General features: G+C 37.5%; 1 protein-coding gene across 3 annotated transcripts in view; it reads left to right on the top strand.

The window, feature by feature from the left end:
- Positions 1 to 2,009: 2,009 nt before the first annotated feature.
- Positions 2,010 to 24,296, top strand: part of heatr5a (HEAT repeat containing 5a) — a 52,172-nt gene continuing 29,885 nt past the window's right edge. For all 3 annotated transcript variants that reach the window (XM_053509832.1, XM_053509831.1, XM_053509833.1), the window contains exons 1-13: positions 2,010 to 2,121; positions 7,554 to 7,770; positions 8,630 to 8,841; positions 10,361 to 10,469; positions 11,791 to 11,940; positions 13,107 to 13,278; positions 14,517 to 14,674; positions 16,405 to 16,654; positions 18,174 to 18,320; positions 20,466 to 20,716; positions 21,721 to 21,832; positions 22,728 to 22,880; positions 23,583 to 23,682. In XM_053509832.1, the coding sequence (XP_053365807.1) occupies positions 7,645 to 7,770; positions 8,630 to 8,841; positions 10,361 to 10,469; positions 11,791 to 11,940; positions 13,107 to 13,278; positions 14,517 to 14,674; positions 16,405 to 16,654; positions 18,174 to 18,320; positions 20,466 to 20,716; positions 21,721 to 21,832; positions 22,728 to 22,880; positions 23,583 to 23,682 (1,940 nt within the window). In that variant the 5' untranslated portion in view covers positions 2,010 to 2,121; positions 7,554 to 7,644. The remainder of the gene's footprint in view (positions 2,122 to 7,553; positions 7,771 to 8,629; positions 8,842 to 10,360; positions 10,470 to 11,790; positions 11,941 to 13,106; positions 13,279 to 14,516; positions 14,675 to 16,404; positions 16,655 to 18,173; positions 18,321 to 20,465; positions 20,717 to 21,720; positions 21,833 to 22,727; positions 22,881 to 23,582; positions 23,683 to 24,296) is intronic.

The following is a 24,296-nucleotide window of genomic DNA, read 5'->3' as shown; positions in this document are numbered from 1 at the left end:
GACCTTATTTTCTGAGCATATAACATTGCTGGGCCTAGACTTGACCACCCCAGGTCATAGGCATGATGGCTAAATCACTCTTTTTACCCTGATGCACCCTTCACTCTGGAACAGGATAAAGTTTGTTTTTTGGTCAGACCACATAACATTTTAAAAATGCACCATACTTTATGATCCCTAGCATTTTTTTTTGCTAGGCCTTTCCCCCCCTGATTAGCCTCATTAATAAATGGTTTTTCTAAGGCTACACAACTGTTTAGTCCCAATCCCTTGAGTTTTCTTTACATTGTGTTTGAAAATGCCCCCAGTTTCACTGTTAAACATAACTGTGAGTTCTACTGTTTTTTTTTTTTGTTTTTTTTTGCCCATGTACATGTCTGGCCAAACTTATTAATACAAGGAAATACAATTTAGCAAAATTTAGTATCTTGCGCCTTGTTTACGCTACGTTGTACTTTTTTTGTCGTCAGCCAAATACACTTCCTGTTTGGTTATCAGAGAGTAAAAAAAAAAAGTAGATTGCGTAAGGATGAAGTTTTGTCTTAAAATGACTTCAGTGTGTTAAAATTCACTTATACCACTTTAGAGCTGCTGTTAGGGCAGTAAAACTATTCAGTTTAGCTTATCTAATTAATATCTATTGGGGCAGGTGTGTGTGTTTGCATTGAGCAAGTAGCTTATTTTATAGCACTGTAGATCATTAAATACAGCACATAACTGTTCATAACATCGCTTTTACTCAACAATTTCATTTCAAGGTTAAACTTCAGGCAGATATCTAAATACTGCAAAAAAATTTATAAAATTCTGTCCAGTGGTCGATTTAAGACACACTTAACCCACAGGTTGATGTGTGTGCAGGTAACCTTAGACTGAAGAAGCTACTTGAATAAGTAGTGTAGTGCATCAACCTAAAAAGTCCAGTTGACTTCCAGCTAACCTCACCTAGATGACTAAGAATCTTCACAGACATTTTGTTGAACACTTTGGGATGGAATCCCAGAAGTTGGTACGGGAAAAGGAAAGTAGCAGATTGCCACCTATTCAGGGACCACCTGCTCTTCAACCTCAGATGCAGACAACAAAACATCACCAACTTACATTAGAAGAAACTACTTGGATGAGTAGCGAAATGTATCTACCTAACAAAAAATAAGTCCAGTTGACATGACTTTCAGATAACATTGCTGAGTTCAGACCTGACCACCTGAAGCAACTCCAGGTCATAACACTGCCTCGAGTGGGCACTTTAGAGGGGTGACCTATGCATGATGGGTGCACTCCTATTTTTACCCTGACCCTTCCCCTGGAATAAGGTAAATCTGAACTCATCACACCACACATTTGACAGTCATTTATTTATTTATTTTTTATTTTAATGTGATTCAAGTATCTTAAAAATTTCTGAACTGACTCCACAAGAGGAGACACTGTGAATGTATGCATCATATGATTGTTAAAATTGATAATTTATGAAATGACTAAAATCACAGTAAACTGGGCAGAACACACTGAATGTTAAGTCTGAGTTGTTGGTGTAAAGTCTGTGGTTGTGAAGTGTAAGGTTTTGGGTTACCCCCCCCTTTCCTCAGTTTTGAGTCTCATGTGCGGCGGTATGGTGGCTTAGTGGTTAGCATTGTCAACTTGCACCTCCAGGGTCTGGGTTTGATTTCCGCCCCAGAGTCTGTGTGTGTTGAGTTTGCATGTTCTCCCTGTGTTTGGTGGGTTTCCTCCCATTCCATGCAGACATGCAGATTCCCAAGTGTGTGAATAAGTGTGCATATATTTGTGTGTGTACCTTGCGATGGATTGGAGAAGGATTTTATGACATTATTGAAATCACAGTATATTGAACAGAACACACTGAATGTGGAATCTGAGGTGTTGGTGTGAAGTCTGAGGTTTGGGTTATGGACTCTGTGCCTCAGGCTGTGGTTCAGCCTCTTCTCTTTGTGCCTGTTGCTTGCTTTTTTCAATTTTGAGTTGCCTGTGTTTACACACTGCGCATGCGCACTCTGACTGGCCGCGAGCTCTCTGCTCTCTGCTCACATTCTCAGCACGGAGAGGAAGTGTTGAACACGGAGCTGTAAACCTCACAGCCTGAGAGATTAGTATGGTTTGGTAGGAACTTGTTTTTTGTCTTTGCTTTTTCCACCTGCTTGATCAATAAACCAAGCACATCCTTAAATGCGGCTAAAGAGCTAATGCTAAGCCTTCTCCCTCAGTGTTCTAGCCGGTGTCAGGAGTCTAATACACTGTTAGTCCTGTGCACTTCATCGGCATTAATACGCTTTACTTCTACTGTATAACCGACTCGTTTAAAGTGCTTTAACCAGCTGCAGCTTCTGATTAGCGGGATATTAACAACTTTGTGCAGAGCTCGTTAGCTTTAGCCTCCTGTCTGGGTGTCCGAGGGCTTAAACCAAGCACCCAAGACAGTTATAACTGCTTTATTCATTTACATCGACAGATATATTGTCTATTAAGGTGTAAAAGAATTAATCCTGTGTGTTGACTTACGACGAGCTTAATTCCCTACTTACCCATTAACCAAGTGTAGAATATAATGGCTTTTCCCCCCTAACATCTCTCATTACTGTCCAGAAGTAAAATGAGCTTCAGCTCCATGACCTCCATATGACTGTAATGCACAGGTTACAAACAATGAGTTTTACTACAGCATGTCCTCAGTGTTCTAAATGTTCAGTAATTACTTCACTGCATCGTCAAAAGTTTAACATTGAGTGCTTGTTTTGTCACATCATGGCTTTAGTGATTTAAATCTATAAATAAAAGAGGTTTTGTCTGTACGTTGGTCAGAACTTTGTGTTTTATACATTGGAGGACCCGATCCCAGTCTCCGGAAAAAAATCTGTCTGTCTGTCAAGCTAGATGAATTAGTTAGTTCAATTAGTTAATTAATTAGTTTAAGCATTTCACTGCATATCGTACTGTGTATGACTGTGTATGTGACAATTAGAATTTGAATTTGCTTATGTCACCAAACTGTCTGGACAGAATTCAATAAAACCTTTGCAGTACTTGGATATCTGTCTGTAGTTTAACCTGCACTATAAGTCAAATCGGAATGTTGAGTAAAAGTGATATTATGAACAGTCATGTGTTATTTAAAAAAGCTAAACTGAATCTTTTTACTGGGATTAGTTAGCTGAAATAACAGCGCTGAAGTGGTATACACGCTGAAGTCATTTTAAGACAGAACTTCATGTTTACCCGATCTACTTTTTCGATTTCTCATCTGTGATTCACTGTCTGATTACCGAACAGGAAGTGTGTTTGGCTTATGACGAAAGAAGTACAACTTAGCATAAATTAGGTCCAAGTCACTGAATTTAGACACCAATCCAGTAAAAACCAATTACCATATAATGGTATTAATAGTATTAAATTGTGTGAAATTACAGTAAAAAAAAGGGAGTTTATCTTTGCTGCAGGCAGACATTATTATTTCAGGTTGAAGCTCACGTACATATCACTGATTACATTAAAGCTGATCAGCTTAATTTTAGCTTTAACATTCTAACTATTTTTACAAAGTGTTTTCCCGTGATTGATGGATACTTCAGCTAGTGTCCAATCAAAAACTTTACTGCATTGTTGAAAGTTTTACAAAAGTAGTGCTTGTTGAGCCTTTGTAATGCACTTTTGGCATGTGGCCGACGCTCTTACCCGGAGCGACTTACACAAAATGCTTTGACATTTTCATCATTGGACAGATCCTAACACTGGGTTCTTCTTCTTTTCTTGTTTAATGGCAGTTGGAATCTAGTAGGCTGGTTAAGTTATCACCAACTGTATGTCTCATTCTTCCTCATCTTTCTGGCCTCTTAAAGATGATTTTCCAGTCCCGCCTTCCTTAAACCGTCTAATGCATCCCTCCCTGATCTTGACATGTTCTGTCTTGAATTCCTTGTCTGCTTTATCCGGTACTTCCACACACTCTTTTTTACTCTACATGTTTCCCTCTCAGTACCACTCAGCATCTGGTTCTGTAGGTTGCATCACCGCCACCTATAGATCTCCCACTCCTCAGCTTCCCTGTTTTTTGAAGCCCACTTTCCAGTTCAGTCTTCCTCAAAACAACATTAAATGCTTCATTCCCTGATCAGTAATTTCCCATTCTAAAAGTCTCTTAATATTGCTTTGTAATCTGCCTAGTTTTTCAAGCCATTCCACCATATCTAGCCTCTCCTGCATATATTTCCAGCCGAGAGCAAAACATGCTCCATAGTCTCACTTTCCTGCCAGTCCTCACAGAGTCCTGTTGGGTGTTTACCTACTGTAAATAGATTGATTTTAGGGTTGCTGTGGTTAATTCATTACATCTTATTTGTCTTGTATTGAATTTAAATATCTCGCTTTTGGTTTATTATCCCACTCCTGTTGCCATTGTTTTTTTGCCTTTCTCAACACTATAACTTTCTCCTCTGACTTTGATAATTTCATAATAACCTCAACATCCACTTTTCTGGTTGCTTCTTTTGCCAACTCATCTGCTCTCTCATTTCCTTACACTAGGTTACTAGGTTACTAACTGTAAGTACCATCAGTCACTACTGATGATACCAGTCTCTATAGGAAGGGGTTATTTATTTATTTATTAATTTATTTTGTGGCCGGCCTTTAGTCATTGCTTAAAGATTGCCAGAACCTCGACTAGAGAAAACAGTGTAGACGCATGTCTTCCTTGATCCCTGAAAGATGGTGGTTCCAGTCGAGTAGTGCAGGATGTGATTGGAGCTGAGAGGTATGTGGGTGCTTGCTCTTTTCTATCTTTGTAGGCAGGTGTCAATGTTTTGAATTTGACGCAAGGACAGCTAAAGAAAGCCAGTGGAGAGGATGGAAAAGTAGTGTGGTGAGGAAGAACTTGGGAAGGTTGAAAGCAAGTTGTGCAGCTGCATTCTGGATCAGCTGTAGAGGACGAATCGTGCACAGGAGCAGGCCTGCCAGGAGTGAGGTGCGGTAGTCCAGTCTTAAAATAACAAGGGACTGAACAAGCACCTGAGTAGCCTATGTGGAGAGAAATGAATGGGTGAAGTAAGTAAAACTGATTATCTCTTTACAGTGGCACCTGGCAAGGGGGTGGAATGTACAGTAGTATGCAGCAAGTGAGCAGTAGGTTTGATGTGTTTTGGAAGCAGGAAAAACAGGCAATTGTAATAATCTGAGCGCCAAGTTGTTACAGCTAGAAGACTGGGTCTGGGTCATCTCCAAAATGCGAGGTCTTGTCGGGTGTTTGTAGTATGCCATGGTTAGTACCTACCAAAAGTGGTCAAAAGAAGGACAACTGTAAGCTAGTGGCTGGGCCGTTGGCATCAAAAGCTCAAAGTTGCATGTGTGGACTGAAGTCTAGAATGTCCGATCCAATCCCACAGAAGAGCTGCTGTAGCATAAACTGCTGAAAATATTTTTGCTGGCTATGATAGAAAAAGTTCAAAAGCTGTTTTAAATGCACAAGGAGGACTTACACAATAATAGGCGTTTGTAGATAGATATACACAATATTTGGAGCTTGTAAAGTTTTGGCTGATTGATAGAACTGGACTGCACTGTAAAAAATAATGTCATTTGCAGACTGCAATGCAATATGTGTGTATCAAATAATGTTTATAATGCAGTTTAGTGCACAAATATTGAGATTCATCTCAGTAAAATCATTGCTATTGTCATTAACTGCCTTAAGGCTTTTTGTTTATATTATTAATGTGGCAGAGAACAGAAACCTCACGGCAACTGAATTATTCATAGCTGAGTCGTGTAAGTTTTCATAAGAGAGCTAGGAGCTGTGGTGTCTACTTCCTTCCTAAATGTCTGTCTTATTTAAAGGAGTGTCTCATTTCAGCATTTCCCCCAACAAAACATTACCTTGTGCGTAGCATATTTGTTAGTATCACAAAACATTAATTTCACACAAGCAATTTTAAATAAATATAAATATAAAACCCTGTTTATTTTAATCTTACTTCTAATGGAAGTCTACAGGCTGATGTAAATAAATGTACAATGCATGAATATACACAGTAAATTAAAGCACATTTTTCTTGTTAATACAGCACTCAATAATTTTTTGGGTTACATCATAGGTGCCCAAAGCACATTTTTATTAGGCAATTTATTTCCACATTTCCATGCAATAGTATACCAGATCTATTTTTTTTTTTACTGGTTCTCCTGAGTACAGCTCTTCTCAAGTCATCCAACAGGTTTTTGATAGGATTTAGATTTGGGCTTTGACTGGCGTATTCTCAAAGGCCCAGTTTAATTTTCTTCTTCCTGAAGCCATTTCTTGAGTTTCTGCTTTGGGTCATTAAAATGTAAAATTATGAGCTTTTTCTTTATCTTCGACATGCAGTATTGCTTTCTTTTAAGCTAAAAAAACAATTGAAATTTTGACTGAAAATTAGGCCTAATTAATTAGGCCTGTCCGAAAACTTGTTTTAATTTGCCGTATTATGAAACAAATTGTGCAACTGAAAAATGTCTGATATTTTGCTATATTGCACACCTTTATAAATCATCCCATTATATTATTTGTTCCTTTTTATCCATTTGAACCTTTGTAATGGGAAGGTGAAGGTCAATAAAAGGTGGGCAAAAGTTAATTAATTTTAATACCAGATTATAAAACAAAAATGTGGTTTGGTAATTTAGGTTTAGTAATTAATGTTGAGGAGTAGTGTATAATATGACCAGAAGCATGAAGCTAGGCAGGTTTTTTTGTGTTTGACCATTGGTGGACTACATTTAAATTTAATTCATGGCTATTATTTATCTATTTGTCCATACACTATATGGCCAAAAATATATGGATACACCCATATATTTATGTTACTTAAAATGTTGCCACAAAGTTGAAGGCCCACAAATGTTTAATGTCCTTGTATAAAGGATTATGTTTTCGCTTGAACCTAAGGGGCCCAAACATGTTCCAGCATGACGATGACCATAAACAAAGAGCGAGATCATTAAGGCCACGGTTTGCCAAGAATTTTACGGGACCCCACAGATCCCTGAACTTAACCATACTAACCACTTTGGCATGAACTAGCAGTCTGTGCCCCAGACTTTCTCCTATACCATCTGTTGCCCATTTCAGTATACTGTAGCTTTCAGACAGTCATTCCCAAACTTTAAAAAGTGAAAACCTTCTGTGGCCGACCCAGACCTTACAACTTTGGTCAAAACAAGACACTAAGCAAAATGAAGAATATGACGAATATTAGATTCTGGTTACTCAAATACTTTGTCTGCATTAGTTTGGAAAGGATTTTAAGTATTTTCTCATAGAGTAGAAAAAGGCCATCTATATTATTATCTGGATATAAAAACGCATGGGCTGTAAAGAATGACCAGGATGACTAACATTCAGATGGGAATAAAATATAAGAGAAACTTTAATAATCACCCCTTATCATATCTCCACATTTATGTAGAAGTTGGCGTTAAACAATACAGTTGCATTCCGACAAGAGCATTCCGGTCTGCACAAACAGCTTCGCCCTCTGTGTCATAATGTTTGTGTTCTGTTTCAGATGTGAATCAATCAAAATCTGAGGGAGCTTTGACTCCATTGTTCTAGACCATAGAGAAGGAAGAAAGAAATAAGTGAAGCAAAAAGGAAGAATGGAGCAGGCACATAGTCTGCTGCTGAATGAGGATGTCTGCAGCACACTGGGTGAGGAGCAGAGGGCTGAATTTGTGTTTGAGTGGCTGCGCTTTCTGAAGAAGCTCCTGCCTGCTGCTGAACGGGTTAGTCTAAAAATAAGAGCCCATTATATTACTAAAACACATATATTTAAAGTGCTGTAGTTTTACTCCATTTGCTATGTTTTTGCATAAATATTTGTAAATTGAATACCTCTTTTTTGTTTTAAAAACTTTTAATTTTATTAATTTAAAACTAACTACTTGGGTAGATTGTTGTTTGCGTAATGTTTCTTTAAGAATTTCATATTGTATACTGAATTGTGGTGGCCAAAAGTGAAATTAAATGTTGACAATGTAATTACGTTCTCAAATAAAAAAATTTAAAAAAGTCCAGATAATAAGAATAATTTATTATTTTATGATGTAATTTTTTCTACAACAATCAGCATTTCGTATAAAGACCTTTATTCTTTAAAACCTACTGGATTCGGCTGGGTGTAGAGTCAAAAAGACTGGATGACTAACACTTCACTTAAGTTTTAGCTGTTTTTGTGCAGTGGACATGGAAGCTTCAGAAAGGTCCTGCCACATATGCCTTCCTTCATTAACGAAACCAGCTGAATCTATTTAAAAGCACACTGATCAATCAGTTGACAGTGCTCTTTTTACTAATGTTTACAATTTACTGTTAACACTTTGAGAGTCATGACTTTGGGTCATAATGTGAATTGTCACAGAGGTGCATCCAGACTTGAACCATGTTGCACCTTTAGGTAAACTGATGTGTTAAGATTAAGGGCAATACAAATAACTGCGCTTTATGTAAAGTTGCTTTTAGTTTCAGGAAAAATGCTTTATTATGGGTAATTTGCCCAATTCCATGTGCAATTTTAATTTGATGAACAGAATTGTAAAATGAAAAGATCATAAATTTATTGAAGCATGTTTGTTTACATGACAGGCCGATGTGAAGCACAACCAGAAGCGACTGGTGGAGCAACTGACGGCTATCCTGACCAGCTCGCCTGGCCCCTCCACACGCTACCTTTTAGCTCAATGTGTGGCTCTGGTTTATTGCATGGGTGAATCACTTACCTCCAGCCTCACTGTGGATCGCTGCCATGACATCATCAAGAGCAAGGATGACTCTCCCAGCTTTCTGTCCACTCGCCTGTGAGTGCGGACTGCAATCGATCATTCAATTTCGCTTTATTTGAATAGCGACTATTAACATTAGACATTTTTCAGAAAGCATCACTGCAAAAATAAAAAATATGGATATAAATTTAAACATTTTAGGTGATGTTTAGTGTTTGTCCCAACATTGTAGATGATGTTGTCAACAAAACACTTCCAATCTGACATAAAGAAACCATGAAGAAACCACTAGAGGATGCAGACTCAGACAAAAGGGAACCCATCCTCCATGTGGTATTGGCATATCAAATAGAGGACCATGCATAAATCCAAAAGGGCAATTGTAAAATTGCAACAGAAAAAATTTTTTTTCTAAGTGTCTTCTGTAGTCAGATGTATCATGAAGTGACCTTATGGTGCCATTCTCTGCAGCAGTGACTGGTCTCCAAATAATGAGTGCTTCATTTATAAGTTGGGAATCAGTCAGTTCCGGAGAGAAGAAGAGATCAGGATCAGTGGTAGCTCATGAATGGCATGTGCAACTCAATGGAAAGGGAAGTGGGGAGCAGGGAAGAAATAAATAAGCACATAATTAGGTACGCTCACTAACGCATAATAGATAAGGTCAATGTATTTTGTGCAGAGTGTAAGCAGGGATGACAGAACTAGAAGAATTCATTAGGGCAACCTGAGTGAGCTCATGGAAGTGGGAGAAGAATGCATTCAAACATACCAGTTTACCATAAAACTATGCCTGTGAGTTCTCCAGATCTGCTCCTTTACTTAATGAAGAACTACGCTTAAAAGCCCTTGTGAACAAATAAGTTTAGAGTTGAGGCTGTGTCTGAGGCTGTTCCATTACTGTTGGTCTTTGCAAGAAAAAACTCTTGTCCCGGCTGTATCATTCATTTAATTTATCTACAGAAGCTTCAAATAATCGTTTGGAATCAGTGATCACACTTGGGTCCTCTACTGCTGCACATGATGAAACAGAAAGGCCATCAAGTTCCTGAGTTTGGCGCTTATTTCTATCTCCATTTGAGCCACCCAAATATGTTTTACCTGATGTTTCCTCTTGTGTTTCTTAGCCTTAATCTAGCTTTTAGACAGCTAACAATGGTCATGGTTAGCTTTATTAACCGGGACCTGATAACTAATCGTTTCAAAGATATGGATACATAGCCAGTGCTGAAAAAAAAGAATATTGTGTTTTTAGAAGAGTTTCAGTTATTAAGATCATCATCACACCCGTACTAGTGCACACAAAAATACATGCTAGCTGTTACAATCACAAATTGTCTGCATTCCAAGTAAATCTGGTTTGCTGTTGTCTGTGCAGCCATCGTTTCTTGGAGTTATAAATTTCCTTGCAGATCAATAGACAAGAGGCTGTGATTTAATTTAAAGAAACACAGAGCAGAAAATAAAAAGCCTCTTGGCACTAAACCCACATTTCTCCCTGTAGTCCAGTAAACGATGCTGAGTATAGACATAATTTCTGTGGTGCTTAATAAATTCAGCAGCAATAGCGAATGAAACCTGTCTCTCCTGACAGGGCAGCTGTGGCGTGTCTGGGTGCGATGTATAGGCAGCTTGGCCGTCTTCTCATCAACTCCTTCAAGGAGACCGTGGCAAATCTTTTGAAAGCCATGAAGAGCTCTGAGGTAAGAATGACCAAAGATTTCAGAATCGTTCAGCAGACCAAAATACATGCATGCATGTATTTAAATACTTAAATACAGGGTGAGAACAAGAGAGCATGCAAAAATACTCACAAATCAAAGCAGTTGCGCAGAGCTTTCAACCTTTCAATTAAATGCAATTTAGTTTTATTTGTATAGCGCTTCAAAGAATTGTCATTGGCGCAAAGCAGATTTACACAATCAAAGGAGTAATGGAAGTTTGTATGAAATGTAAATGTATATGAATCAAAATGATATGATTGTCCCTGATGAACAAGCCGAGGGTGACAGTGACAAGGAAAAACTCCCTGAGATGGCAATAGGAAGAAACCTTGAGAGGAACCGGGAACAGGGAACCCATTCTCATTTGGGTGATAATAGATAGCAGGGTATGATCTGCAGTCATACTGTGTGTTAGGAGGCTGAGGAGATGTGTGATGTGTGTTTCAGAAAAGCTTGGAGTGAGATTATGAAAACAATGGCATTGATTCTACACGCACACAGTTTGGGTCCTTGAATATGCTTGTGTGCAGTTTTTTTTTAATCAGATAAGTGTAAATTAATTAACAAGTAAGAAAACTAACCAAAAGCGCTTTTATATTTAGACTTCTGTTAGGTATAGCAAGATATGAGATAATGACATATATATACCGATCAGCTGTAACAATAAAAACATTGCCAGGTCCTCTGTGTGATGTGCGGGGTGCGCTGAGTACATTTTCATGGACAGCATTGATTTGCTGCATTCCATGGCAATTCTGTTGGATCACACTAGACAGGCTGGTGTTTGGTCCCCACAGGCATGGGTGAGCCTTAGGTGCCTGTGATCCTCTAACCAGTGAACAGAACAGACTCACATGCTGCACATACATGTGAAAAAAAGTAAATAAGTAAAAAGCAAAAGTCTCTGTTCAGCTATTACATGTTTTATACCTCAGCACTCTATTTGTTGATTTAAATTTTCAGCAGCCTTTACATTGTTTCTAACTCCAAGTCGAATCACAGGGTTTGACCTGTCTCAGTTAATTAATGGCAAAAACCTTGAATTTGAGATTGTGATTTATTCAGCAACAGATAATTCACTGGAACTTGTATATGTTTTGTATAATCTAAGGTTAATTTTACAGATTTTATGAAAATATGTTATTAAACAAAGAAAATCAGCATTGTTGATAAAGTGTCTTTATGGACACTTTTTAAGGTTTTATATGTCAGTACATTGTGTGTGTGTTTGTGTGTGTGTGTGTGTGTGTGTTTGTGTGTGTGTGTGTGTGTGTGTGTGTGCACGCGCACGCAAATAAAGTCTCAAGGACGGTACGAGATCATGTTGTGCATGGAGAAGATTCTGAGGGGTTTGGGGGTGAGTGCCATGCCCTGTCACAGAGACATCTACAAGGCCACACGCTCCTGCCTCACTGACCGCTCCATGGCGGTTCGCTGTGCTGCCGCTAAGGTAATGTTCTATCCTCATTCTTCAGGATCTAAAGTTTCATATTTCTAATGATGTTAAGAGAGCGCTACATAAAAAATTCCTTCAAACATCAGTAAACTATAAGCAGTGTTGTAAAGAAGTGTGGTGCAATATCATCCCAAAAGGATTTGAGACTAAATGACGCTTTTTAAAAAGTTCACTTTAAGTGACTTATTTTAAAGGTTTTTCTACATGATAAGGGATTATTCTGTGTCCTTTTTCATCTGATTTCTAAATGTTTTCCGATTTCTAATTTTTAGACAGTTTAAGTGTGCAACTGGGTTCGAAGCAGACATACATTATACATGCAGTACCTGACCATTGAACAGCTTGTCACACAATCATGGAATTAATATGCCGTTGACCGTCCCTTGCCATGGTGTCATGGCTGTCTGAATTGGACCTCATTTTGTGCACAGGACCATTGTCATAGTGGAAAATGTAGTGAAGTTCTAGTAAAGAGAATTCTTAATACTATAGTATACAGGGAAGTTCTAGACAGTTTCTTCTAGACTTTGTAGCAAGTTTATGGAAGGCCCTTGTATGCGTATTATGTTCTGATGTCCCTATACATTCGGTCATTTAATCAAAATGTGCATTTCCCAGCTTGCAATGTTATTAGACTGTGTTTGCCATCACTTTTTAGCCTAGTCATGTAGGCTTCTGGCAACTAAACATTTAACAGGGAAACACACTTCTTCTTACCTAGAAGGCAGGATGATAACTGTGATTTGCCCACCCCTTATTATTATTTGGCTAATGAAATATTGAGATTTTATTTTCAAAAATATTGCAATAAACCATGGTGTGCTTCTTAGAGTTGAGGAGAGTGTAATATCACTGACTGTGCAAATGGGTTCTGTGGGAGTTAAAAGTTGTGTTCTTTATGAGTACCCAACACCATGGTAGAGCTTTTAAATTGTATAAATGGCTGGTAAATATAATAGGAATTCACGTAGATTTACATAAACTTTGTTAAATTAACACCATAAATATTTACATGCAAAGATTAGTGAGTCAAAACCATGTGCATTTATTGCATTGCATCGATTAAGGAGTGGTATTAAATTTATTATGCACTTTATTAGTTCTGTCCTTGTGAAGTGGCTTGTGTGTGTGTGTGTGTGTGTTGTGATGTTTATTTTTAGTGCCTGTTGGAGCTACAGAGAGAAGCTGTATTCCTGTGGTCCACAGAGCTGGAAAACATGTCCTCACTTTGTTTTAGAGCATTTGATGGCTCCAACTATGATGTCCGTGTTACCGTCTCCAGACTGCTGGGCACCTTGTTAGCCTCAGCTATTGAGCCCAAACAAGCCATAGGTAGGTTACATTTACTACATCATTGAAGTGGCTGCTTGTAGGGAGATTTTTCATAACATATTGTGTCTGAAGGCAACAACAATTTATCTGATGTAGGACTGCAACTGTTGCTTATTTTTATAATAATTATTCAGAAAGAATTGAACCTATTATTTAAAAATATACTATATGGCCAAAATATGTGGACTTCTGGCCATCAACCCCCAATATCCTGTACACGTTTATTGGTTCAACATTCTTTTGTTTCTTACTTGCCCTGATTTGATTAAATCCCTTCAGGCAAAAAACATCTACATGTACTTGCTGGTTCACTTACTAACTAATGCCAATTTTTGTTATTGCTTTGTGTGAGGCAGCTCATTTTTGGATTTGTGGAGGTTTGTGGTTGATGCTTAATTAGTTTTAGTATTTGGAATGAGTGAATCAGCTCTTCCTAGCTATAAATACATACAGTTGTGTTTTCAAACACAAATTTGGGGGTTAATCTGGATTAATAACCAAGTGTCAATAACGTAAGGTTTCTACAGCAAATTTTCATGTTTAATGTAACTGGTGAGTAAAAACACAGAAATAAATGTTTAGTGAGAATAGAGGTTTGGAGTAAAGTTTTTGCAGGGCAGCTGAAACAGGACATTTTGAAGTCATGTGGTACCTGGTTTGTTCATTGTCATTTAAAAGTATGTTTTTTAAGATTAGTCAAAATTAGTCTAGATTGGACTCAAGAACTTTCAAACTATTTACTCCTTGAACTCCTTGGTAGTGCCATTCTCTGAACTAAAATTCTGTGTGTTGCTTTGCTTTGTTATACTTTCTCACTGACTTTATCAATGTTTGCTATAAGCAATATAGTAAAAGTAATTTTAGTAGTAATTGTTACTTGCGACTCCCAGCCAGGTTCGATTGTGTGTGCATGGAGTTTACACAAATATAGATGCTTGGGGCGGTTTCCTCCGGGTACTCCGGTTTCTTCCTACAGTTCAAAGACATGCGGATTTGATTAATTGGCTTTTCCCAAAATTGCCCCTAGTGAAAGAATGAGTGTGTGTGTGTGAGTATGTGTATGTAGGATGGGCTCTGGCCCCCCGTAACCCTGACGATAAGTAACCCTGACGATAAGTAACCCTGACGATAAGTATTACTCTCTAAATTCCCATGTGGTCCGTGTTTTTACCTCTCCTTTTGCTGTTGGTTTCTTTTATTATTTGTCTAATTCTGCTTTCCTGTCTCCTCTGCTGCAGCTGGCCGGACAGGTTTGAAGCGTAACTGCTTGGAAGAGGTAACAGAACTGGTATCCAGTGGCTTCCTACAACGTGGAGCAGGTTTCCTGCGTGTCAGTGGTGACATGCTGAAGGGAACCAGCCCAGTCAGTGGAGACTTGCGTGTGGGCATCACCCAGGTCAAGTAGCGTATAATGCTAAATTCTTTCTCTCTTCAGTCTCCTCTTTAGGAAGTGAACTGCATGCACAGATGGGTGAAGGTCTGGTACTTTACCAGTCTAAAAGAATAAAGTTTTGTGTTATTGGTTACTATTTTGCTGCATGATGATGTTTCTCCCAAGTAGACTGAATGATTTTCTCTGTAAATTAGCAAACAGAGTCAACTGTTGCTACAGTACTGTCATGAGTTACATTATCAATAAACATTAGAGAGATTATTCCAGAAGCAATGCCCAATACACCATACTTGATCAATGAGCTTGATTGTTTTGGATGATTAGCAAATCCTCACTTTGTTACATGCTTGAAACATTCCATTCTGTAAAAGCTTCTCACTTGGTGAATTTCTCTCTATGTGAATTCTTTAATTAATCTTGTTGAGGAATAAAGTTTTGCACTTGCCAGTCACGTACTGAGGCACTGTAATGTAACAAAAAATCATCTTCATACTGTAGTACAAACCATTTTAATGCAACCTGGAGACTTTAGTCAGTATTTAATGTAGCCTTCTCTTTCACTGTGTTATAGTTGAGGATGCTTTTTTTCTGAATATTGAGGTCTGGAAATATTTTCTGATATGCCATAATTTTTATAAAATAGAGCAGGACACCTTAAAACATCTTGATGAAGGAATATGCCTCTGGTATTTGTATCTCTGTCTATCTTTGGCTACGTGGAAATTTTAAAGCACCAACAGCTAATTATTTCTTTAACCATGTTTTTAAAATTGTAATTAACTTCTAGGAATTACAATTGTAAGTCCAGTTGCTTTGGAAAGAAGTATAATTAAGGTATCAAGAAAATGAATAATGGAATGGCTTTTAACTATTAAAACTTACAAATATTAATTAAAGTGGAACCTTGAATTGCGATCAACTTGGTTTGCGTGTGTTTTGCAGTGTTTTGTGTTTTAAATTTTAATTGTGGGTAATCCTCTCCCATGCTCTGTCTCAGTACGTATGCATCACTCGTATAGTTAACATCCGTGCGTGCGTGTACTGTTTATTATAACATTGTGACTACGTGTGTTTGTGTTTGTGTGTATGTGCGCATGTAAAGAATTAAAAAAGATTTTGTGTCCAAGTGTAGTGACTGTTCTTTAGTAACTGTACTGTGACAACGACCTTCAGGAAGAAGAAGAAAAATAAAAAGGCTGTAGCAGTGTGGGAGATGAATCTGTTTAATGACCACACAGTGTCAAATTTGGGCGAAATCCTCAAAAGGAGGCAAAAGCAGCTGTTATTAGAGAGGTTCCTTATTAAAGACGTTTGCCGGCCGAGCAGTGATTTCGTTAGTGTGTGTGGCCCCTTCGTCCTCCTCTCCTCTCTCGTCTTACTTCAGCCATGATTCTTTTCGAAAAGTGCATGTTTCATAATTTGTTTAATTTTTACTTTTTTTCTATATATTTTTTTTATTATTATTTTATTTTTTATAAATCATTTTTATATGAATATTTTGGGGGATGTAGAAGTAATCATCTGACTTTCCAAATGGGAATTTTCCAAATAATGCTCGCAATCCAAGCTTTAACTGTACCAATATCATGCAGTGGCTTAATATCAGTCCATTTACAGTTGTGGTTGTGATGTAGCTGACTTCTCAGATCTGAGACTGCTAGATTTTTTCTTAGTCATATTGTGCTGTTACTCAGAACCATTCATTAGTAATTATTTTTCATGCTTTGTTTTAGGCATGTGTGGTATTTATCTCCACTCTGGGTGGGACATGGCTGGAAGCACATTTTTCCACCCTGCTTTCTTTCCTCATGGAGCTTGTGTGTGACACACGAGTCAGTCAGAACATTGGCGAAGCTGTCCATTGCAGACGCTGTGTCTCTTACATCCTGAGAGCATCGGTAGGCAGCCTACTGGGAGAGAAATCTCAGATAGCAGTAGCCAAGGAGCTCTGCCTGGCCATGAGCAAGCAGACAAAGGCTGTAGGTAAGCTGTAGAAAACTGACAATTTTAGTATAATTACAAAGTAAAATAAATCTTCAGAATTTATTTCTTTGTGTGGTCAGACATGACCAAGTACACAATGTGTATCATCAGAAGCGAAGAGGTTATGCTTAATAATGCTCTATTTTACACCTACTTTCTGTGAAGATGTTATGCTTAATAATGCTCTATTTTACACCTACTTTCCTACTACTTTATTATACTGTTTATACTGTAACTTTATTTTAGGCAAAACTGTTGCTGGGTGAGTTAGTAATGCCTATGTTCAGCTGATAGCACCAGCTCAAGATGACGGTTTGTGGGTCGTGTTTCAATAAGGAGACAGAGACAAATTTTAGGCAAATTTTTTGGTCGTGAACCAATTTGTTCATATTTGGAGGCGTTCATAAACTGTAGTTTGGCCTCCATCAGTCCACTGTGAGTCAGATGATATACTGCATAAATAGAGGAAATTCCTCACCACTGATATTCTCCCAAGGAGTAGTCTTTTAAAAAAAATCAATCCTGAACATTTGGAGCTTCTTTGCTGCCTCTGGTCTAGGACGGCTTTCTGTTATTGTGGGTAATCGTCTCCCATGCTCAGTCTCAATACGCATGCGTCACTTGCATAGTTAACATCCGCATGTGTGTGTAACTGTTTATTATTAAATTGTGACTACGTGTGTGTGTGTGTGTAAAGCATTTTTTAAATTTTGTGTCCAAGTGTAGTAACTGTATTGTAACAACAGGATTTGGGAGGAAAAGAAAGGCTGTAGCAGTGCGGGAGATGAGACAACAACGCAGTGTCACATTTCTGTGAAATCCTCAAAAGGATGCAAAAGCAGCTGTCATTAGAGAGGTTCCTTATTAAAGGCGTTTGCCAACAGAGCAGTGATTTCATTTGTTTGTGTGTGTGTGTGGGTGGGTGTGTGGGTGGGTGTGTGTGGGTGGGTGTGTGTGGGTGGGTGGGTGTGTGGGTGGGTGTGTGTGGGTGGGTGGGTGTGTGTGTGTGTGTGTGTGGGTGGGTGGGTGGGTGTGTGTGTGTTGTGTGTGTGTGGGTGGGTGTGTGTGTGTGTGGGTGGGTGGGTTGGTGTGGGTGTGTGTGTGAAAGTCGTCCTACAAAATAGCCCCCTCCGTCCTCCTCTCCTCTCTCGTATTACTCCAGCCATGATTCTTTTCAAAAGTGCAGGTTAATTTGTTATATTTTTACTTTTTTTTGGACCTATGAATTCTAGATTTTACCAGGAAATTCTACAGGGGAAGGTCTGGGTATTTGTCTGTAAAATTCTACTGAAAGCAAATGTAAATATACTTAAGATTTTTTATTTTAGATTTGCAATTAATATTCTGTATATTTTTATTTTTAAACAAATCTTACCATCTTATTATTTATTTCTTACAGTTTTTACATTTTAAGTCAAATTAAGGTGGAAATGTAGAAATTTGTAAAAGGTTCACATACTTTATAGAAGAATTGTATTGTATGACTGTGTGTGTGTGTGTGTGTGTGTGTGTGTGTCAGATGCAGGAAAGGTCATGGAGGTCCCAGTAAGAAGCACAGCCGTGGCAACCTGTCAGCACATGCTGGTGTGTGTGTTGCTGGAGCTGGGCAGTGTGTTACAAGATCTGGGCTCCACGGCTGCACCACTGCTGCATGACACCAGCATAGGTAAGTTATCCACCCCACACAAATTCTGTGTGGTCAGGTCCGGGGTAATTAAGCACAGGGACTGCTGTTTTGTTTTCTACTCAGGGATTAGGTGTTTAAGTCATAAAAGGATGTTTTTTATGCTGCTTCATATTTAAAATAAGCTACCATCAAAAGATTATGTGGCATTGTTTTATTTGTACAAAATAAATTTCTCTAATCATCCTTCACTTTTACATTTACATTTACATTTAAGCATTTGGCTGACGCTCTTACCCAGAGCGACTTACATTTTTTTAAATCTCATTACACATTTGAGCAGTTGAGGGTTAAGGGCCCAACAGTGGCAACTTGGTGGTTGTGGGGTTGGAACCTGGGATCTTCCGTAGTCCAATGCCTTAACCACTGAGCTACCCCTGGCCACACTTTTGATGAACATTGATTAAAAAAAAAATGCATGGCAATCATTATTGCTTACATGTGCCTATATTTTCTCTTAAGGTCACTCTGGGATCATAGTTTACTGGCCTGTGGATCTTTAGTCCTTTTTCAAAGTAAAATAACCATATTAATGTGTTAAACAATGCTTCATTTACAAAAAAACTGACATTGATGTAGTTTTCTTTGTTGTTCCTTTACTTTTTACTTTTTTTCTAAATGCACAACTAGTTCTACATGTTAAAGATTTGGAAATGCTACAAAATGGTCCACTGTTCAACAAATCCACTTTCAACTCAGATTATTACTATTTATGAAGCACTTTTATCAACAGATAGTTTGCTACACGTTTTAATTTATTTCAGATTCTCTGATTCTCAGAGTTGTTCATGTAACACACCTATTATTTGTTTTTGTTTTTTAGTAAGTGGCCCCTTTGGCAGATGCTTTTGTAGCCTTCAAAAAATTTATGTTTAATGCTGCTCAGTTAATCATATAAAAATCTAAACCGCAGTATGGACCTATGCAGTGATTTAATTGCTATAGGCTGCAATTTATCGCAGGTAATATATGCATACAGTGGAACCTTGGATTACGAGCATAATTTGTTCCGGACGTGGGCTCGTATTTCAAAAACACTCGTAAACCAAATTTTCCCATAAGAAATAATAGAAACTAAAATGATTCATTTCACAGCCTAAAAAATAAACACATAAAAATAATTAACACAAAATATAAAGTAAAAATAAAACAAACTAACCTGCACTTTACCTTAAAAGGTCAAATAAATCCCAATAAAGTATTTCCGTTTATGCGCGCAAGCGCTGTGTGTGTGTGTGTGTGTGTGTGTGCAAAGCCCCTTCCGTCCTGTGAGAAAGTGTGTGAACCGGCACTGTGTCAAATTATGCATGCGCACACATAAGAGAGGCTGAGGGAGAAAATGGATCTTTAACCTTCTAAAGACTTTCTTTTGCTTTACAGGCGCGCACACACGTGTTTTATAAGAAACAGTACATGCGCGCTGTACACACGTAAAATACAAAATAAAATATGTTTTACACACACACGTGGTCACAGTGTTATAGTAAACAGTACACATGTGCACAGATGTTAAATATATCAAAAAGAGATGCGCTCTAAGACCCAGCAGGGGAGACGATTTAACCACAATTCCGCAGCACAAGAGAGAGAAAAACTGTTGGCTCAGTTGTGATCCTGTGTGGATCACAAAAACATGCATGATACATGATACTTGGTACTCGTAAACCAAGACTTGCTCGTTTTACAAGTCAAAATTTATAAAAAAATCTTTGCTCGTCTTGCAGAACACTCGCAAACCACGTAACTCGCAATCCGAGGTTTCACTGTAGTTTTTAATTTATGTAGAGTTTGTCAAAAATGTAAGAATTGATAAAAAGTGAGCATCCTTTAAATAAGATAATTTGTCTAAATATTTGGTGTTAAACTAGATAAACACAGTTGAATACAGAATACATTTAATATGTAAATAATTCAGTTTAATTAAAATAGCAACATGTCAAAAAAATCGACACATAATTTTTTTATCAAATCATGCCATCCTACTTAGAGTATGACTGAAGTTCAATGTTTATTGTGCTCTTGACCTAATCACATGTAACAATACTTCAACAGCAAGGTCACTGATTGTTCATATCCTTTCTTTTGTCTTGTCTTTCTTTTTGTTTTCTTCCTTTCACTGTTGTTCAGGGATGTTAGATACTGTGATCTCTGTGCTCCTTCACCCTAGCTTATCTGCACGGCTGGCAGCTGCTTGGTGCCTGCGCTGCATAGCTGTAGCACTACCCGCTCAGCTAGTTGTATTACTCGACCGCTGTTCAGAGAGGCTTAATGCATTGAAGTCTTGCCCTGAGGCTGTAGCAGGATATACTTCTGCCATCGCTGCCCTGCTGGGTGCTGTGCAACATTTCCCACTGGGGATACCACACTCTAAAGGCAAGGTGAGAAAAATAAAGAAATATTTTCCGACATATGTTTTGTCACATGGCTGAAACATTCCAGAAAAAAAGTAGAGCAAACCTAGGTGCGGTGTGAGTATCTACCTAACATTGTATACAGTACAAGCACAAGCAAAAAGTCACTAGCCAAAAAGTCAGATTTAAATCATCACTTGAGAGGCTTTGAGTGGAAATTAACTGCAGTAACATTTTTATCCCCAGTTGATGCACTGAATAACCATGGCAAGGCAGTACAATGAAATATTAGTGTGCAACTTGCCCAGGCAGAACCATTGAAGGACTTCTGTCATTTAAACATCACTGTTTTCAAGTTTATTAAATTACAGTTAGATACATAATAATGTTTTTTACATTATGTGTTTTATTAGGGTTTGATGTTAAGGCTGCTGGTAGTCAGATGGACAGAGAAAATTAGTCTGGATTAGGGAGTCGAATGTATTGTAATCATTTTAAATGATGAAATGTGAAATCTATTGTTCCTAGAAGGAGAAAAATACAGCATTTATTCTCGTCATCAGAAGATTTTTATTTTTTTAAAAATTGTACCATATTATAATAACTATATATAGATGTTTCCCCAATTTAAATGTAGCTGTTACGTAGATTTTTGTTATTAACTCAGTTAAGTGGGAAAAGTAGGAAGGAAGGGTCATTGAAATTGAAATCTATTTTATATATTTTGTAGATAACACAAATGTAATGTTTGTGCATTCAGATTGTATCTTTCAGATAATTACTGATAAATGAACACATTTCAGAGGGATTAGTGCCGTGCTTCTGATCTCTCCACTTAATATTGGACTGAGTGAACTATTGGACTCGCTGTACTGTGGCCTGTTACATAAAACATTCTATCTAGACTTTTATCCAAAGTTAACACAATAATATAATCTTTTTCCAAAAATATGCTAATAACTTGTTTTTTGAGTCTGCAGTTGTACACCTTTTTGTATTATTTTATAATATAAATAAATATGTCTAACCAGGTGGTGATGGACCTGGCAGAAGATTTATTGCGCTCTGCTGCTCAGAATAGTAAACTTTCCATCCAGAGAACTCAGGGAGGCTGGCTGTTACTCAGTGCACTGAACACTTTAGGTAATCATACAAATATGTTCTACCGATTGAGTCAAGGAAGATGCATTTATTTTGTAACATTTTTCATTTTGTCAAATATCCATCAATGTCTGTTCACTTTTATTATCTATGTTTGCCTATATGAGTGCCTTTGATCAACATTCATTTTTGTTAGTAAAAGAAAACAACAACTTAATTGGGTTTTGAAAAATGTAGTAATGTCAATTTAAGGCTTATAAGTGCAATATTAATACCTTTTAATATTTTTTATTGTATATATTAAGGCATATTTAACCTTTATGTTAGAAGAGTGCAGAAACAGACACTGATTGTGGCAAAAAGGTGCAATATTTCTAATATAGTAATTGGAATACCCTATTTTGGATTAAATATTCTCCCTAAAACATCTTGTTATATTTGCAAAAGTGTTCGCAATTAGTCATTTAGTCATCATTATTCATATAAACAGCACAAAAGACATGCAATAAATATGATTTGTTGTGTTAAAAAAACTTTTTACAACTAGGGTGGGTGATAATATAATTTATTTATTTTAAAACTGTGATTCTTAAAGACATTCTTGTAATACATAATATATATATCACAATTTTGAGGTTTCCCCAAAAACTACCAGCAAACAGGACAGGTGTCTGAAATCATAATTTATGTACTATTAAATGTATAATTTTTTAAATTATTATTTATTTAAAGAAGTTTTTTAACATTTGTCTAAAAAAAGGTTGTTTTTACAATTTCTAGGAGCTTAAGAACAATGTTTGTTCATAAAAATCACTGCCTTTAGTCAGCAGATAATTGCATTGCTTTACAATATAAAATTATAAGCATATTGTGACATAACAATGATGATATTATATAGTCATATCTCCCAGCTGAATTCACACCAAAAATTTTTTAGGACCCACTGTAGTGAAGCATCACCTTTCCAGAATGCTGCTGCTGTGGAAATGTGCCTTTCCTCAATCTGTTAAGGAGTTGGAGAGTGAACTGAGGCGTGGAGACTCGTTTACATGGCAGGTAGCACTGGAAGGTCGTGCAGGAGCACTGTGCGGTGAGTGGCTTTAAACTGTACCTAGATACTGTAAATGTAATCATAGGCCAAACTGTATCAATGATCATCAATTCTATATCCGTCCACCTGCTCTACTGAAAACATTTATACTAGGGAATATTTAAATATCAGACATTTAAAAGTCCATAAGTATTGTTAAAAAGTTTTTAAGAGTAAGAGAAAATGATAATGATGAGAAACAGTGAAAGACTGATGGAAGCTGATTTTTAAGTTAAGCACATTTATAATGATAATGTCTTCAAGACTAATTCAGAATATAATCTTCCACACTTTTAGAGAAGGGAAACACTACACAAATGAACCAAACAAGATAAATTAATTATTTTACTATGTTCTTTATTATGGATAGTTATAGCCATTACTGTATACAGGTGTGGAAGATCTGTATGAGGAAGATCCATTTAGATTTTTTGTCCAGACCTGTTTGGAGTGTGTAGAGACACAGTGTTCCTCTAGCATAGTGTTCAGACCGTCTCACATAAGCACAGCCCATTATACAACTCCAGTATATATGAATTTACTGTAGAAATTAATAAAATGCCTTATGTTCAAGCAGGAAGGGGTTTACAATGACAACACACTGTCTTTTCACACCTGTTTTTGTACGTTTCACTGTTTTTTTTGCTATTTATCATTCAATCAGACATTTGTGGAAATGTTTTTTTTTTTTTTACTCATTAGCAATGAAGAATCTGCTGGTTCACTGCAGAGATTACCTCGACGATGAGTTCATTGGTCGTCTGCTTCCTCTCCTGTCGTGTGCTGTAAACCTGCTGAATCTGTGAGTGCTGTATAAATTTATACACATTGCTGTTTACAAATGATACATTTACATTGATTATCTCATTACAATGGCACTGTCAATGGGTGGGATATATTATAATGGAACAGTAATTTTTTTAAGTTGGAATCAGGAAGATGGCGAGTCAAAGCATCTGTAAAAGGGCAGGTCGTGTGGGATGTTCCTACCAATAGTACTTACCAAAGTGGTCCTGTAGGACTGCTAAATATTTAGTGCTGGCTGTGATTAAAAAAAGTCAGCACACGCTATATGGGGCTGCATACAGTAGCTGCGGCCAGACACAGTGTCCTGTCCTGGATTATGCTCTCCTCTGTCCACCACAAAAAGTGCAGAAATTGAAAGAAGGTGGTCTGGTGTGATGTATTAATGATGTGATGTGCTTGCATCACTTAACTGGGAAAATTATATAGCACTAGGTAGCGCTATGGAATGAAGAAAAGCTAATAGGCAGTCACTTTGACATGTACCACTACCCTAAACGTTGTTACAGAGCAGGTACACACCTTCATGGCAACCTTATTTCCTCTTGTCTGTGGTCTGCTCCATCATGATAGTGCACTCTGCCACACTGCAGAAATTGTTCAGGAATGGTT

This window comes from Clarias gariepinus, chromosome 13 (genome assembly GCF_024256425.1).
Source record: "Clarias gariepinus isolate MV-2021 ecotype Netherlands chromosome 13, CGAR_prim_01v2, whole genome shotgun sequence".
In the NCBI taxonomy this organism is placed as follows: domain Eukaryota; kingdom Metazoa; phylum Chordata; class Actinopteri; order Siluriformes; family Clariidae; genus Clarias; species Clarias gariepinus.
This window is presented reverse-complemented; position numbering and strand designations above follow the sequence as displayed.